General features: G+C 39.3%; 2 protein-coding genes and 1 non-coding gene across 4 annotated transcripts; 1 reads left to right on the forward strand and 2 right to left on the reverse strand.

Annotated features, from left to right (window-relative positions):
- Positions 1–54: 54 nt before the first annotated feature.
- On the reverse strand, positions 55–10,969 carry shrprbck1r (sharpin and rbck1 related). 2 transcript variants are annotated; one of them, XM_014990296.2, is made up of 14 exons: positions 10,338–10,969; positions 8,703–8,877; positions 7,542–7,619; positions 7,306–7,447; positions 7,131–7,221; positions 6,702–7,020; positions 5,952–6,040; positions 5,135–5,305; positions 3,118–3,278; positions 2,910–3,021; positions 2,631–2,810; positions 2,149–2,247; positions 1,758–1,901; positions 55–1,617 (listed from the first exon to the last, which is right to left on the reverse strand). In XM_014990296.2, exons 1-14 carry the CDS (start codon positions 10,611–10,613, stop codon positions 1,537–1,539), a joined length of 2,118 nt encoding a protein of 705 aa, XP_014845782.2. In that variant the 5' UTR covers positions 10,614–10,969; the 3' UTR covers positions 55–1,536. The 2 variants fall into 2 exon arrangements, with proteins under 2 accessions (XP_014845782.2, XP_087857252.1); XM_088001126.1 differs by lacking the exon at positions 10,338–10,969 and having other exon boundaries at positions 7,542–7,672; positions 8,703–8,872.
- Positions 10,970–12,416: 1,447 nt separating this feature from the next.
- On the forward strand, positions 12,417–15,667 carry prlh2 (prolactin releasing hormone 2). Its single transcript, XM_088001325.1, has 2 exons — positions 12,417–14,273; positions 15,268–15,667. Exons 1-2 carry the CDS (start codon positions 14,009–14,011, stop codon positions 15,471–15,473), a joined length of 471 nt encoding a protein of 156 aa, XP_087857451.1. The 5' UTR covers positions 12,417–14,008; the 3' UTR covers positions 15,474–15,667.
- Positions 12,648–12,720, reverse strand: trnar-ccg (transfer RNA arginine (anticodon CCG)). Its single transcript has one exon. It is a non-coding gene; the product is annotated as a tRNA-Arg (tRNA).
- Positions 15,668–17,460: the final 1,793 nt, after the last annotated feature.

Genomic DNA, 17,460 nt, shown 5'->3' on the forward strand with positions numbered 1-17,460 from the left:
TGCTGCCACCCAGAGGACGAAACATCACCAAGTGGACCAATAAAATACGCAGACTGAGTTTAATGCATATTTATTCACAATTAAGGCACAAACGAGAGTGCTGATGTGTAACAACAGAGCTTGTCAGTTCTGGACAGTAGTGTAGTAGAGACAATAGGCAGTGCATTCATGTATGAGAATTAGATTTACAGAATAATGAAAAAAAAAAATCCAAAGATATAAATCTCAAAAAAAGCTGTAAAACGAGTCACTAAGTATGCACTCTACTACATTTAAGCTGTCCATCGGGAATATTAGCTTATCAATAAAAGGTGTATAGATTGACTCTCTTATTGAACGTAATAAATTAACAGTTACATATTTTGATCAGCGCTTTTTCTCAGGTTTTGTAATAATGCAACAACAAACCAACGAAGATCAGTTTGAAAAGAGGAGGAAATTAAATACAGACGGTCTGAAATATCTCAGGTGAACCATGAACTACATATAATTCAGTCAGTACTGACGACTGGTTTGTAACACTTCACGCTCTTAATACAAAAAACAAATTACACATCCACAAAAAAAAAATCCCCAGATTCAATCACATTTTCTGGAAAACCTCAGTCAGTGACAGCCTGCTACGACTTTCGGCGTGGAAGAATAAGGCCACTTCAGTTTAATACAAAGCATCCCAGAGTGTAGCATCCAAAACAAGCTCCAGTGCACTTGAGGCCTGTACTATGAAGCAGAGTTCATCAAACCCAGAGTTTCTTTAAATAAACATGTTAAGTTAACCTAGAATTTTTGACTCTAGGTGTGAGTGGTTTCATGCAAATCAGGAGTTTGAAATTAATTGACCAATCACAGTAAGGAGGTAAGTTATAGAAATGTTTCTGAATGCTTCCTTTAATAGGCTGAACTTATTACATGTCCAGAAATTGCTGCCAAAGCATAAAAAGACTCATGAGCTCTAACAGAAGACAAGAAAAAAAAAACAACCTTGATGAGTGTAAAGCTAGAGAAGCATCAATTTTATTGACCTATACTATGGAAAAGCATCCTTAGCAGCAAAAACATGAAGAGGGAGAAAAAAAACACGCACTCCTTCACTTTCAAAGCCTCAGTTTTGTTTTGTTTAAGCTGTAAGATCATTTCTGTATCTGTTTCCCAGGAAACAGACCAGGAAAGAAGAGCCATAGCTTTGTAACACAAAAACTCCCAAACTCAGCATGGAGTTACCTTAACAAAACATCGACAGGCCTTTTGGGGCCAAGCCCGCATACCCAACACTGAAAAGGCACCACGTGCACTCAAAGCTACAACTCCTTTGTGCTACACTTAACCGCACTCACCGACTTACTTTCGCGTAAGCCAGGGAATGCTTACTGGTTAGAGATCTGAGGGGAGAGAAGCAAATATGAATTTGGGTGCAACATGGGTTATCTTGTACAGTTTTGGTTTAAGTGTGACCCAGTGGTACGCTTGAACTCTTCCTCCTTGTGTTATGAAACTGGTTCATTTCCAGAGATTTCCAATAATCCCCATCCTGAGTGTTTAGTGACAGTTTTGGCATTTAGGATGACATTTCTGATTGTTGACATTGCAGCGGCATCCTCCGCTGGTGTCTCCAGGACCCTTTAAGAGTAAAATTGGAAAGTTGAAATGATATTTAAGCTAAATTGCAAACAACCACAAAAAAATAAAAAAAAATAAAGCAGCATCGTGCAACTTTTAGGACTTTTATTACAGAACAGGGGAAAGTAATGATTTCTTACCTTGGGTCCCCAACGAGGCCCCCTGGTTACCCAGCAGATCTCAGTGTGACAGACGGTGCAGCGCAGCCAATCACATCCATCCCTCTTCTGCACAATGATGCCACACTGAGGACAGTGCATGGCCTCCCCTGACTGCACAAGGGTCTGATTGTGGTGCAGACAACGAGAGCACAGGAAAACAAAACGAGAATAAGAAACGAGGATGTGGTTGGTGGAAGCCGACACCGATTACTTTCTCGGTTTACAAAGACAGTGATTCATTCTTTAACAGAGACGCTACAAATCGATTACTCTCATGTCAGGCAGTTCGTTTAAAAAAAAAAAAAAAAAAAAAAAAAACCTAAATACGAGAGTGATTTCAAAAGCTTTAAAGTGTTATTTTGCCGCTAACCTTTAGCAGATGTGTCGTTCTTCTGGCAGCGGAGTCGTTTATTGCTCGGGCTGCGAGGTTGTCTTGGTATTGTTTACAATTCATTCCCTCATGGATGGCCTGACGAGGAAAAAAAAAAAAGTGAGAGTCTAAGTCAAATTATGATTTTTAGAGGCTGTAAGAGTGAAGTTTTGTCAAACAAGACAAAGATTGAACTATTTGGCTACAATGAGAAGAAGAATGCATAGGGGATGTGTGTGGACATCTTGGAATAATAGTGGTTGTTTGTGTATATGTACATATTTCAGCCTTTATGTTTAAATTTCACCAAGTATGAACAAAAAAAAAAAACCCACTAATGTATAGCCTTGTTGCATAATTATTCTTTCTTAATAAGACAAACCCAGTTCAAATTCATTTGTGACTCCCATAAATTGACGCTTTGTTTGTCGCTTCTAGTTTGAAGATGTACTACTTCCAAGTGTGACCTCTGCGTTTCTCACCTTGCAAATGAGGCAGTTGTGTTTCCAACAGACGGGACAGTGGAAGACATTGACGGTGTCCTCGTACACACACCATCCCAGGCAATCCGGAGTTGCACAGTGATAGCTGCCCTCGCAGCGAGACTCTGCCACAGAAAGGCTTCTCTGCAGCCAGCGCTCATATTCCTCCGGAGGCACCAACTAGAAAAGCGTATGGTGGGAGATCATGAAGGACTATAATTTCTTTTTAAAAAGTGTGCTGGCGAGAATGCTCTGACGAAGTGCCTCGGTGCAACTCACGGCTCGGATCTCTCGCTCCTGCAGGGCCCAAGGACAGGCGTACGTGTCGTCTCTGTACGGACAGGAAACCTCAGGCTCCTCGCACAGCATGATGATGGAGCGCAAGCATTCTCTAAGCGTCCGCATACAGAAACGAGACGGGGTTCAGTTACACAGAAGAAATACCGGTTAAGTGTTAAATCCGCATCTTCCCATTCCCACATCTCACTTGCAGAAACAGTGGAGACACTCTCTCAGCAGGACGCCTTCTCCCGACTGCAGGTCCACGAAGCAGATCTTGCAATCCACAGGCTCGGGATTGGGTACCAGGTCCTGACCGTCCATCTTCACTAGCCGGTCAAAGTTCTCTCTTTGCTCCTGCTCCTTTGCCTGAAGGAATTGCAGTTTGCGTTAGCACTGTTTTTAATCACACTGCTAAGCCATTTAATAGGAGAATCAAGTCACATATGTATCTATCCACCCATCAATCTGGCAAGAATTATTTTCACCAGCCATTGACCGATCTGTTATTAAACATTCGTAAGACAAGGAGTTATATGATTTTTCAGGAAATTGGAAACATCATCACATGCTACTGCTTTCGCCCCTCAGAGAAGTGTGTAGTTAGTCGAAGATAAGGCACGTCCTTTTGGCCCCAAGTAACATGACGATAAGGGTTCAAGTGCGCAGGTCCCAAGTGTGCAAACATTGGAGAATTGGGACAGTACGGGTTACATCAACTTGTGCATCTGTGTCGTAACTGTGACATCCGAAATGGCGAGACTGGTCGCTGTTCAAATTTGTTGTTGTGACTTTTTGAATCCAGAGCAAATTTCAATAGTATGCACACATGTATAGTATAGCAAAACAAAAATTATTTACATCCTTACCGCCTTATAACTCAAAATGTCAACATGAATCCATGAATTGTGGGTAATATGCTTCATTGAAGTCCGTCTCGATGTGGGATTAGCTGAAGTGTGGATCAGAGGCGCAAAGAGTTCAGTGTGAAAGTCCACTCCGGAAAACTGGGACACACTACGCACTCGAACCATTTGAGGGACACAAGGGTGGAAGTGCAAGTTTTGGGGACAAAGCCTAAAGCTCCAACTAACAAGGCCTTGTGTTGGAACTTGCAAACTGCAAAAAGTCTCTTCTTCTGGAAGGCCATATGACTCCAGCAAGAATGCTTTAACTCGTAGCTGATACATACCAGGCACCTGTTTTAAAGGGTTGCAGTTCTACAAGAAACATTTTTTTAAATCAGAAAAAAAAAGTCTTCAACCAATAATATTGTGGCATAAAGGATTTAACTCTATGCTCTGTAAATTATAAACTTCCAGTTTGCCTGTAAAGGGAACCTAATAGACGAATTAAGAACATGTTATCGTTAAGCCTCTCATTCACACATCAAGTCCAAACACATTCAAACATTTAAAACCTTTTATTTTCAGATGTATCACAAGGTAAATACAACCACAGTGCAAAATCTGGTTAATACATTCAACATACTGGCAACAAAAGGTGCCAAGGAGCTCATGAAAACATAACTTGATGTTACTCGTCAGCATTTGCTGGTCAAGTTTAACTTTAAGGCAGACAAATTTTTTGCACATTTTCGACACCTTTTCATTCTGCATTGCATCACCTGCACTACTTTCCATGAACATTAAAACAAAAATAACGTTTAGATACGCTTTTGTCGGTAACAAACTACTTAAAAGCTAAGAAACTTCAGAAAAAGCAACAAAAACAACAAAACAGGATTTTTTTTTCTACTCAAGTATGTACTCGTATATATATTAAACGGGTTCGGCACGGTTACTGATTTGCTGTTAAGTCGCTAGTCTGTTATCTGCAGTGGAGTGCGTGTGTGTCAGTATGTTCAGTAGTCCTGGTCCAGGTTAAACAGCAGTGAGTTGTTATGAGGCCCAGCACTCTTCAGCATCTCTCTTCTCCCTTTCTCCTTCAGAAAAACAGAGACAAAAGAGAAGAGAGTCAACCTGAGTGAGTGAATGGTTTCAGTTCCACTGGCAGCCTTCAATCAATGTCAACTTGTTGCATGTCATTTGAAAGGTGTGTTTTTGTTTGCATATATATTAATCGGCGAGGCATCTACGTAGCCGTTGACAACCACACATAGCCGTTACAACATGTCCCTGCATGCAGACAACTGCGAGAAAACACCACTAGGGCTGTCGGTGAGTTGGAAGATGAGTTATATTTAAAGAGGGTAGTTTTCCTACCTGCTGATACTGTCTGATTGACTCCTTCTCCTGCAGGATCCTTCTCAGCTCCAGAGCGTCAGGCTGGTGTCCCCCAGGGATAATGTAGTTCTCAGGCCGGTTTGTGCTGCAGATCTCGCAGCCCGGCCGCGTCGGCTTGTTGATGTACGTGCAAGACGGACACGACCAACCCTGAAGCAACACAATTAAAACTGTATTTTTTAAAACGTAGGAAACGGAAAACGTATAAAGACTCAGCTACACTACAACGGCAATATTTAAAATCGAGACGATTCACTTTGGTTTTGAAAATACCACTGTGCTAGCTTTCAAATTGCCGTATTTCCTAAACTCTGTCAGCTGCTGATGTTAAGATTCAGTCCGAAACAGATTACAGATTATTTAAAGACAAAAATTTAGGAAACGTTGATCCTATCATCTAAAAAAAAGAAAACACACATCTGTAATTAGAATGTTTGTAATTGTATCATAAGACTACAACAAAAACCATAAGGACTAATATTCTATACATAATACAGATTCTTTAAAACAATTTAAATAACTCTTGGTGTTTTGAGGATTAAAACCTATGATACTGATCAACATAATCCTCTTAAATGTGCGTCGTCTCTTCTATTACTTTTGCAGATACTTTTTGCTTAATAAGTATAACGAGATTCCTTCTCTAATTGTATGCAAGTCACTCAGGCACAATTAATATGTTAAATGATCTGTTCACATGGCCAGATGCAAAATGCTGCAGACTGTGAAAGGTTTAGATTTCACAGGAACTGAGAATACTTTCCATCAGAATTGTCTAAACCTCCTTGTGTCTTACCTGGGTAGAAGACGTGTTGGGATTGAGTCGAGGCATTTCAAAATTGATCTGATCTCTAATATTGCCGATGTTCAGTCTCTCTGAGCCACCTGCAGGAGAGAGAGAGAGAGAGAGAAAGATTTTGCAAATGACTTCAAATTTTTTAATAACCTTAACAATGAAACTGTTCTCAATTAAGCCTCACTTGAGCATTACAAAATAAAATTAGCTCAGATGACTAATACTATTTGATGGGCAATTTGGTTTACAAAAACATCACCTTTGTTTTATTTCTGGTTTTACTTATTGTTCGTGGTTGTTGTGTTTTATTTTAGATATTTAAAATGTCCAGTTGCTGTGTTCTTTACAAAATGAAAGTTTATTGGTCTTTGAGAGGATGAACTTGAATTATTACGCCATTATCAATACATTACTTGAAAATAAGTCTCAAATGATTCATCACAATCATTTCTGGAACAATTTATCATCCAGCAAAATTTGTTATCACGATGAGTCTACTTTAATGGTACATTAACATTAAAACTACTCTTGAGAAGAAAATGGAACATTAACACGTATAATAACTGTACTAATTCATAAGTCCAGGTTTTTCCACAAAAATCTCTTGTTTTTCACCCTTTAACATAATGCCAACAGTAAAAGAGAGATCGTATTGGCTGCTGCAGGTCCTTGTCTGTTTCACAGAACCTTCTTTCATCTCGTATTGGACTGGATCTTAGCGTGCCTAATGTAGCAGAGACCCGTTCTCACCATTATTGCTGGTCCTGTGGAGTCTGGGAGGTAGAGTGGAAAATGGCCGCCCGTCGTGGGAGATGGGGCCGTTTGTGAAGGCAGCGGGGAGTGAGGGGTTTTGAAAAGACGACGGAGGGCTGAGAAGGAGGGCACTCTCCTGGTCCTTCTGCAGGACCTGGAGAGTCAGGCGAGAGTGACGGGCTGATAAGAGGTACAAGAAGGCCGTGTCACCATCCTGACGGACGCCGTACGACGCGAGGGTTCGGAGGTCGGCGCACAAACACTGGCCGATCACCCAGCGCTGGACCCGCGGGTGGAAGCCATACTCGAGAAACATCTGGAAAGGAGCCGAAGCCGACAGAAAACTGTTATTATTAACCAGTAGATGGAGAGAGAGAGAGAGAGAGAGATGGTGTGTAAGGAGAACGCGATGAGCTCGATACGAACCTGCTGCTTCAACGACGCAGTAGTCATGTGAGGGAAAACTTTCACAGTGATGCAACAAGACGAGGAGGAATCCTCGACAATAACAGCTAAGCTGTTTTTAAAACAAAGCAAACGGCAGATAACTGATTAACAACTGTGGTTTCACATGTCAAATTATCGTCGCAGTCGTCTTTACTTTATTTCAGTTTCTTCATAGGTTTTGGTGGAGGGCTGGATCTTCAGGGCTGCCTGTCTGCGGGCGAGAGAGGCGGCGAAGACAGAAGCGCTCTGCATGTCCCCTGCCTCGATGGCTTTTTTCAGCTCTATGCAAGCGTCCTCTGAACAACGAAACGCAGACATGAAGAGTGAAATGAATGAAAGAGCAGATGAACAGATGTTCACACAAACTGGACAGGTTTCACTCTGGCACACCCGTTTGCTGTAAAGCCGAGGTATTCCGGAGATGGAGGCCACCGAAGAGGTGCTGTAGACCGTTTTCCTGAGGTGTGGCTGAAAGCGTGGACAATGTGGAGAGGAGACGGTCAGAGCAAAAGTAAAGACAACTAGAAAGAAGCAACAAATACACAAAAGCACAAAAGTCAAATAATGTCCATCTGTTCATCAGATTTTTATCTGCATGATAATGTTCCAGTCCTGTATCATTATCCTTTCCTTCTAACTGTGTGTTGGTTTATTGCATAAAATCCAGAGGTCAAGGGATTTGAATACTTTTGAAAGCCACCATTTGATATTTACCACAACAAATGTAGCATCTAATTTTCTACAAAATGTTTACACGAAATAAAGCAACACGTCTGACTTTGATACCAGAGCATTGCTTCCAATTCTAGGTATTTTAAACTTGGGCTGCAACAAAGGATCATTTTAGTAATCAATTATTCTATTGGTTATTCTGCCGTTTATCCAAATAATTTTATTTTTCGTTTTTTTAGGCACATTCAGCTGATTTTTCATTTAACCACCTACAACTATATTAAAAGATGCCAACAAATTTAATTAATTTTTAGATAATAAAATAATAGCTTTATTGCCTGAAATGCAATAACATAGTATTTATTCAGTGTTTTCTTTATCATTTGCATCAACATAAAATTTGACTTTTTGCGCTTAATTATTGCTCTTAGTTTGTAGGGTTTTTTTTTTTATTTTAGGAAATGAAATTTTTTTCAGTCTATACACTGTTAACTACTGACTTTGACAAAGGGAGAAAACACCGAGCCCTCGTCAGTTTGTGATTTCCTCAGAAGCTTGGAGCAACAATTATCCACGGAAGAACAGGTTCTTCAAGATGCTTTCAGAAACGTAAAGGCAAAATGACAACATGTGCAAACTATGTAGGTGCATTCAAAATGCAAACTGAAGTCAGCGAATGTATTTACACACACTCACAAAAAAAAAGGTAATTTGTTACTGAAAGGGCAGATTAGAAACGCTTAGGCGAAAACTACATCCTGTCAATGCTTCAGAAAGGAGTGAAATCCCACTGCAGAGAGGGGAAGTTGAACTCTTTGTTCTGCTCATTCATCTAGCCTCAACTAAAGCAGGCGGCGTGCGCCGAGACGGGCGACTGACCTCGATGTGCTTCTCTCAGCGAGGACATGACCACGGTGGCCCATCCCTCAGCCTCCTGCTCGCTGCTGAAGTTGAAGCTGATGCGGTCGCACGGAGGCGCCACCGATATCAGCTCGTGGCACTTTGGCGACTTCACTTCGTAATTTATGGATCTTAAATCAAACTCGTTTATGGTCTGCAAACAAGGTGGAAGAGGAAGAGATGATGAGAGACGAACGTGTGCGCATGAAAACTGGAAGGGAAGTCACCTCCCTGCAATTTTCTAATCCGGTACGTCAACTAAACGTCATTAAATGACCACCACCTCTTTTCCATTAAGCAGGCCGCTAGTAAACACTGCATAGCCTGGACACTTTCTTATTAGCGTGTGACCTCTAATCTCTCAGAAGAACTTATAAGTCCATTTACTATGCCTTTTCTTTTTAGAAAAAGAAACATTTCCAAGCCAGCATGTTTATTTTCTTGCAAAATAATGGCTATTCACAAGTCTTCAGGCAGCAATAACTCCTGACTAGAGATTTAATAAATGAACTTCAACCTAATTAGAGCACGAAATATGAATACATATGAGATGTAACAACTGAAAACAAAGATGAAGACAGTTTCAATCAATAATAGCTGCTTTGTATCCACTAACGGAGGTCTCTATATCAACTTTAAGGATGTATTTTTACAGAAGCATAGAAAGCTAAAAACAATGACATCACGCTGTGCGGTTACTTTCTAACAGCAAGGAAAAGGGAAGCAGGTCAGAGTTGATTGGAAGATGGATGGAACTAAATACAGGACAATATTGGAAGAAAACCTGTTAGGACAGCTCCATTTATAAAGTCTGAGGTACAATGTAATAGCTTAGAGCTACACAATATATTGAATTGCTCTCACAATATTAGCATGTGCAATGCTGTGACTGAAAAGGAACGCTTGGATGAAACATTTGGTAGGATATTACATTTCAGGTGCCATATCTATCTTTTGGATAGACTTTGCCCTAGTTGCCCAGAGTTGATGTTTATTTTTAGCTAAAGCTGAGGGAGAGTGGTGGTGGGGACCCTGTGATTGGAAAAAAGAAAGAGAAGAGCCAAGGAAACATGTTTTAATTAATAATGTGACAATATTCAGAGACAGTACCGTAATTACAGGCTTTACTGATAACGCTCTGTTCTAATATAGATCAAAGCACTATAGAGTGTTAGATTGGCTCAGTCACAGCACAGACGTAAAGGTGGTATCGGTCTCTGTGGGGAGAAACTGTTGTGGGGAGAAAAAAAATGATGATAGATACTTCAGATGGTTTTAAAAACACGACAGGAAACAGAATACGGGGGGGCTAATAGTGTCAGTTAAACAAATAAATGTTTTAAATAAAAGTAAGGATGTCAATTTGAACATGTGTTTATTTACAATTCTGTTTATGCTTAGTGCATATCTGCGGTCATTACATAGTTTTGGTCTCAAACCAGACAGTTTAACTTCTGCTCCACTATTTAATCGTTTGAGTTTTTGTTTTAGCCTGCAATATGTCATAGTGTTGCGACAAAAATAAAACATTCCTTTATTTGTACTTATTTCGTGTGAAAACCTTTCCCGGTCAAAACAAAACCCAAAAGTCCCTCATCGTCACTGTGAACTCACCACACTCTGGCCCGTCCCGCTGGTGCTCTGTATCGCCAGCCGGAATTCCCCGGATTTCCCCGGGTCCATGCTCAGTTGCAGGCGGAGTGACTCATCACCAGCTCCCGGAAGACACAGCGGACGAACCCCGGAATGGCACACCGAGACCCGAACCGACATGAGGACGGTCTGGCAGCCAGGCTGTGCCTGCGAGGCTTCATAACTGCCGGTGAGGGCGGCGGACTGGTCCGGCGTGAGGCCGGGGCTGTGAGTCCAGCCGCCTGAACTTAGCGACATCACGCCGACAGACTCATGTAGCAAACACAAAAACACGCAGGAGTCCCGTGGGTGTGTAGCCTCCTGTTCCGCGTAGCGAAGCGCTCCTTTCACATTTCTCAGTGTACCTTGTTGCCGAGTATTTAACAGGAAACAAGTGTGTAAAGGCACTTCCAAAAAAGTAGAAAAACAAGGTCGACTTTCACATCTGCGTTCTTCTTCTCTTCAGCCGAAACTCCGTCCAGGCAGATATCGTATCTTTGTATTATTCAACTGGATACTTTCACACTAAACCGTCCAGACAAAGAGTACAGCGATAGTTTGCTACTTCTGAAGCTGTTTTGTTATTGCGTTTGCTTTCTCTTCCACTGCGCATGCTCGACAGGATGTGTGCTTTGTTTTTCCAACACAGGGGGGCAGCAAAACACCCAATTTATAAAACATTTATGGGCATTGGTATGGAGGTCCAAAAGGGACACATTTAATAAGTCATCATGTAAATACTTATGAAGGTCATAACTTAAATTAAATTTGGACTAAATAGGCCAGGTATATTACCCAATTAATAAATAATTAATTATTTTATCAACAATTACACATTTATGATAATTTATTACTTACATAATTTCATTTATTAAAATTTATATGCAGTTAATGTTAAAACAAAATACAATGGTTTAGCTATTTACCTTTACAGAATTAGTTTATGGCCTTGTGTTCCACTAAATCATAAATCAATTGTCAGTCCTATCCATCACAGTCACTCAGTAAAGTTAACTACTGAAAAGGTAATTGGTCTGCAATGATGTGAATAAGTAAATAAAGTTTATTTGTATAAGTTTAAATGAATTATTTAAAAAAAGATTTTAGTTTTAGGACCTGAGGGCTCATGTTGAAGTACGTCCCTATGCCCTTTGCTGAGCAGGTTGACCAGTCAAATATGTTATTCCACGATTTGATAATTAACTAAACAATGAAATAATTATTTATAATGTGAACAATAATGAATGCAGATTTTATCAATGATTTTTTTCATCTGAATATTTATACCTTTAAGTAAATACTAAACATAATTTTCATTAAGCTCAAATTTTTTGCATTAAAATTGTTTTCTACTGGTCAGATGTAATATTCTAATCTAATCTAATCTAATCTAATCTAATCTAATCTCAGTTTACATGAGTTGTAAGGAGAAAATCATCAGCCTGTACACATGTAAAGACTCATCAAACAATGAGTAAAACTTCAGGTTTTTCCAAGTAATGCTTAACAGCACAACATTCTGTTTGCAATGTTTTGTGTTTGTCACTCACTTTCCTACGCTTGGATTTAAGAAAGTAAGTGCACCACAAAATGTGGTTAGTGAACGTCCCCACCCACATGCTGTGGGAGCCATGACGTATGAGGCAGTTAACAAAATATACTGTAGCATGAAAGGGGAATGCTTTAAATCACACAGGTTAAAAAGGTCAAGTTGTTAATCGTCCTGCAGGCATGTTTTTTTAATCAACAATGTGTTCCTCAAGGCTCTCATGGCTTCTCAATAAGATGCTTACGTTAGGAAGAAACAACATAATGTTATAAATTAAGTGCATTAACTCCATGCATTCGAAACAGCCTTCTTTTATCATGTATCGCTGTTTAAATGTTTTTGTAGTGACTAAGCACCAGCTGGGCCTTATCAGATTTCTGTGCCAGTCAGGAGATGTCACACCTGTTCACGACAATGAACCAATCAGGTATGACCTTTGTTGTTCCAATAAGCACTCCCAGCCTTAAATCCAATCAGCTTTATTATTCATAGACTTGTGTATGCTGCACATCCCCAGGTAGGTATCTTTGGATTATTGCATCTCTGTTTTGCATATGTTTTATTGCAATATGTTCTCTGCACGTGACAAATGTACGTCTGTAAAGGAGACAAAGCACTGCCCTGCAGAGGAGCAGAAATGTAAAAGTTCCTTTAAGCTGGTTTGCCAACATTCTCTAAATGCCTGGAGTACACACCCTACAGTTTGTGTAATTGTTGTTATAAGGTTACAGATTAAGTCTCAGTAACCCAGGTGGGATTTGAACCCACAATCCCCAGCTCCGGAGGCTGATGCCTTATCCATTAGGCCACTGGGCCAGCTGCACCATCATTTTGTTCAGGTTCAGAACTGTGTAAAAGTAGATCATATTTAGTTTACTAAGACTATACAAAACAATACATCAATATTTAATAGAGAAGTACATACTTAATTTAGTAGAATCATACAGACAAAAAAAAAATCAGTCAATTAGAAATATTTCAACTCAATCTGTTATAAAACAATTCAGTCAAGTTCAGTTTTTTACACTTGTTCATGCCTTTTGATGATGTATTGTTTTAAACTAAACCTTAAGGAACTTAAGATTCCAGTGTGGTTCCATTATACCTAAATTGCTGCTGGTTTTCCTTGTTTTCATCTCCTGACATATACCTTTGTACAACAAAACTATTTCTCTTTCTTGTACCCTCTCTGGGGTTTTTACTTCACATCAGCACACTGTTCACTCACTTCTTTGCCCCACCAGCACAGATAACAGAGCAATCCACATAAACCAGAATCAGACAACTTTTTCTTGGATTTGCTCCAGTTTTGTGTTTCTTCATCCTCTTTTCTTTTTTTAAAGCAACAAATGACATCTAAGTTTTGTCACAAGTGCTCTTCAGATGTTGTTGTTGGGACTTTCGGCATTGTATCTAGCTCTAATTTGATAGATTCTGGTAGTTTGTGGTTCTGTTTTACTCCCTGCGACGATGCTGATTGATGAAAGACTCCACGAAACCACCCACCACAGCCCAGGGTCACTGCTGTTGGGGTGACACCCATGTTCACTAATTCAATGTTACCCACATGTCACTGACTCCTTGATGGACTGCTCTGCTGCGTGACAGACGTCAGGAGATTTTTCTCAAAGAGACGAGGGGTTTCAGGGAGTGGGAGGAGGAGAACAAGGGGAGGGGTGATGCTCGCATACCGTGATCTACTCTGCGATCACTTGGGGTAACTGACGTTCTTGATTCATCATCCGACGACCTCAGCGTGGATATATAAGCTGGGGGACGTTGCTGCTCAGAAAACAAATCCAGACCTCAAGAAACTGACCTCAGTTCATCACCAAAGATCTTGGTAAGTGCTTCTCGGTAATGATTTTATGGATTTTATCACCTACAACCAAACAAATCCGTGGACATGTACTTTAAGAAGCTCAAAATGGATTTGCTTCTCTATAAATTTGTCACCGAGAGTCTCGAGAGACAAATCCCTTAAAAACAAAAATAAAATCAAAGAATAAAAGGTAAATATAAATGAAAAGATAATGTTTGATCTAGTTGTATTTTTCAATTTTCTAATTTATTCCTACTTGAGCAAACCGAGTTTGATGACAAAATGAATTACTGTGTATTTCTTTGCATGTCCCTAAGTACAGCCGAGGTTAATCAGCAGTGCCCTTCAGTCCCTCTCAGTGCCTTGACCGACTCCCCCACCCCCAGCATGCTGCCTGGGAGAGACGCTGCTGTCCGGCAGTGCATCCTGACGAGCCGCTGGCTGCCCGCGGCTCTGACGCTGCTCCTGCTGCTGTCCTCCAGCTTCAGCCGCGCTCAGAGCACCACGGTGGAGCACGACTGTTGTCTACACAACGTAGACAACAGAAGTAAGTAGAAGTAACTGATGTCTGTCTCCCTATTTAACTGCGGTTGCTACTGTTTTATCTGTCACCAAACAGACGTGGTGGAGCAGCAAATCTGGCTTTTGAGATTATTATTCATCATTCTACTTATTTCTCTCTCTTTTTCTTTTTATTCATCCCGTCAATTGAAATCTTGTATTCTATGGCTTAAGTTTAAAATAAAAAAAAAATGATATTCCTTGACTATGTATGAAAACGTTAGATTTTTTTTGTTTAACAAAGAAATACATATGTGAAAAAATTACATTTTAGTAAATGTAAAGTATAAACCCAACTCAATCACCTGATCTGAGTTCCTTTACGCAGTAATGAGATGCACAGAGTGGTCATGTGGAAGTCACCTACTTTTTCCATTTCCTTTGTTTAATAAACAAAAAAACTTTATCTTAGTTTCTATGATAGTATTGACAATACAATGTGTTCTTCAGGTAAGATATTACAAGCTGCATTGTAGAAATGAAATCGAAAACATTTTCAATGTTGCACAATTACTATTTTGTCATCTACTTTTTTATTGCAACTTTGAATGTTCTTGCAGAAAGATTATTATGCTGTTTTTTTGTCTAATTTTTCTCTTTGCATACGTTTTTGTTCATATTTTGTCTTGCCATTTTTTCTAATTGAGACATTTAGTACTAAGTAGAAATTTATTATACAAAGAAAGCACTTTCCACTTAATTTCAATATTTATTTTGTACATATCTAAGTTTAAGGGTTGTGTTTAGTTTTTTGTTTTCTTTTACACATATATATATAAACACGTAGAACCTGAGATGTAACATTTAGTTCAAATGAACAAATGAGGTTCGATTGTAAAAAATTTCAGAATCTGGTCAGGATCCATTTATTTATATGTTGAAACCACAGACTCTATCGATGTGCTTCCTGTTTTGTCATGACCGCAGACATGTTTCACTTCCTTCTCCTGCTGATGTTTGTGTCTGGATACACTGTCCAGGTCCAGAGATAGACCCGTTCTGGTACGTGGGCCGTGGAGTGCGACCCATAGGGCGCTTTGGGAAGAGGCACAGCAGCATGGACGCTCTTGGAAACAGTGGGATGCAGCCTGTCCTAAGGACTTTGGAGCTGCTGCTCAACAGCCTCAGAAAAAAGGAAAACCTTGAAAAAGTAATCAGTGGAGAGGAAAATGTTTGGCTACCATGATGCCATGTTCTTGCCTTCTGTCCACAAGCCTTTTTTTATTCTCTCAACTGAAGTTGTACATTCATTTCTTTTAATGTAAGTAAGCTATGAGGTTAGTCATACGTGCATAATTCATTCACCATGAAGTATCTACACGTAAAAGAATGCAATGTATATTTATCAATAAATAAGAATGTTGTTAGGATACCAGTTAACGGTGTCGGTTTTTTGAGCTTGCTGGCGCACAACAAAATGTTCGCTTCAAACCAAACAGGTTTCCTTCAAGTTTGTAAATTTTATTTCATAATACATTTTATTTCTGAGTATTGTGGCACATAGAGAATCTGCATTTTTTGCATTTTAATATTTTCCCCAACATGTCATATGGATTGCAACAAACGATTACATATTAAAAAAAAAAAGTGAATGGCCCGACTTTGGAGCTGTGCACAGTGTTGCTCAGACTGGATTGAAACAGGAACAAAAGCAGCTTCTGTTTCCATGCCGTTCACTTTCATTTTCAAGAATCCCAGTACGAGACGAGATTGCTGGCATCTCACAGCTATAATTTTTACTTCCCGCATGAATCCAGCCTCACAAGTTATAGCAATTTTTACAGTCTCTTGCACACAACACTGAAAGAACCGACCGGGCAATAAACATGTTGCACTATATCATATCCATCTCTTTTTAACACATATACATACATTAACAAACATTTTTGATGAGATATTATTGTTCTTTACATTAGAAAAATACAGGACACCGATGATTGGACCCTTGCAGATGTGCTTTTCATGAAAAACTTTACACCGATCCCATAAAACCAGAAACATGCTTTTTATACTACAACACCTTTTTGGAGAACAAGACCGACAAAAGTACAGAATCAGTGTGTGCAAACTGAAAGATGTGAAAGGCTGCGATGAAAAGGTCACTAATAGAAGAGGGAAGAGCTTTCACACAGAGCATCATCGCATCTTTTATGTGGTCCATCAGGACATCCAACCCTGTTTTTACATTTTGCCAAAGCAAAAAAGAAACAACAAAAAAAAACAACCAAGTGCATGGCTAAATCAGATTCTGATTCATGTAAGTCGTCACCGAGTAAAGAAAAGTTACCCAGAATGAAAGGCAGTCTCCTCAAATATAGTGTCTAAGGAGTATACAAGTACAGTGTGAATCACACTGGCCACTTCAAAAACATGCCTTTTGTAGCAACCTGTTTTTGTAACACTCATGTCACCACTGCTGATAAATGAAGGCTTACACTGAAAGCAGTTTGAATCACCACAAGTCTGGTAGAGCTAATTAGGGGTCCTTAGAGGACAGGATAAAGCCTTTAATTTGTAATAGTCCTTGTTTCTGCGATATTGCATAAAAATGTTCTGGAAGTACAAAAATAAACTGTTTGTAACAAAATCGTGTTTTCATGACATTTATAATATAGCCCATTAAATGTTGTTGTGTAAAAATCTCAACAAGATTTTTATGATTACAACACAAATGTTCAGCTATGACCCGGAAAAGGATACAACAAAAACAAACGTTTTATTTAAAAAGAAAGGCCACAAAGTTGAAAACAAAGAATGTAAAATAAATTCTACAGAGAACTTTTTCTTTTTTTTTTTCACTGAATGTCAGACCTCAATTTTTCAACTGTCTGTCTTTTTAAAAGAGATCTTTTGAGCTCAGTGGGACAAACCTGGTTAAACTAAGGTTGTTTAATTAATAATAATAATAATAATAATAATAATAATAATAATAATTATTATTATTATTATTTCAGTGGTTCCGTGTTCATCTTGGTTTTAGATCATACAGAAAATTCTTTTTGGTTTGGGATTCATTGAAAAGGTTCAGTGCTCCACCTCTAATTTAAGGAATATATTGTAGGCCAGTTGTAAATTGTTGCCATTTTACAAAACAAGAAACCAAAGATTCATATTAGCTTAACATTTCTAAAAGGAAACCTTGATATCATTCGCAGTTGCTTGTTTTTTTCCAA

Source organism: Poecilia mexicana, unplaced genomic scaffold (genome assembly GCF_051168715.1).
Source record: "Poecilia mexicana isolate PSO_F unplaced genomic scaffold, ASM5116871v1 scaffold_20, whole genome shotgun sequence".
Taxonomy (NCBI): Eukaryota; Metazoa; Chordata; class Actinopteri; order Cyprinodontiformes; family Poeciliidae; genus Poecilia; species Poecilia mexicana.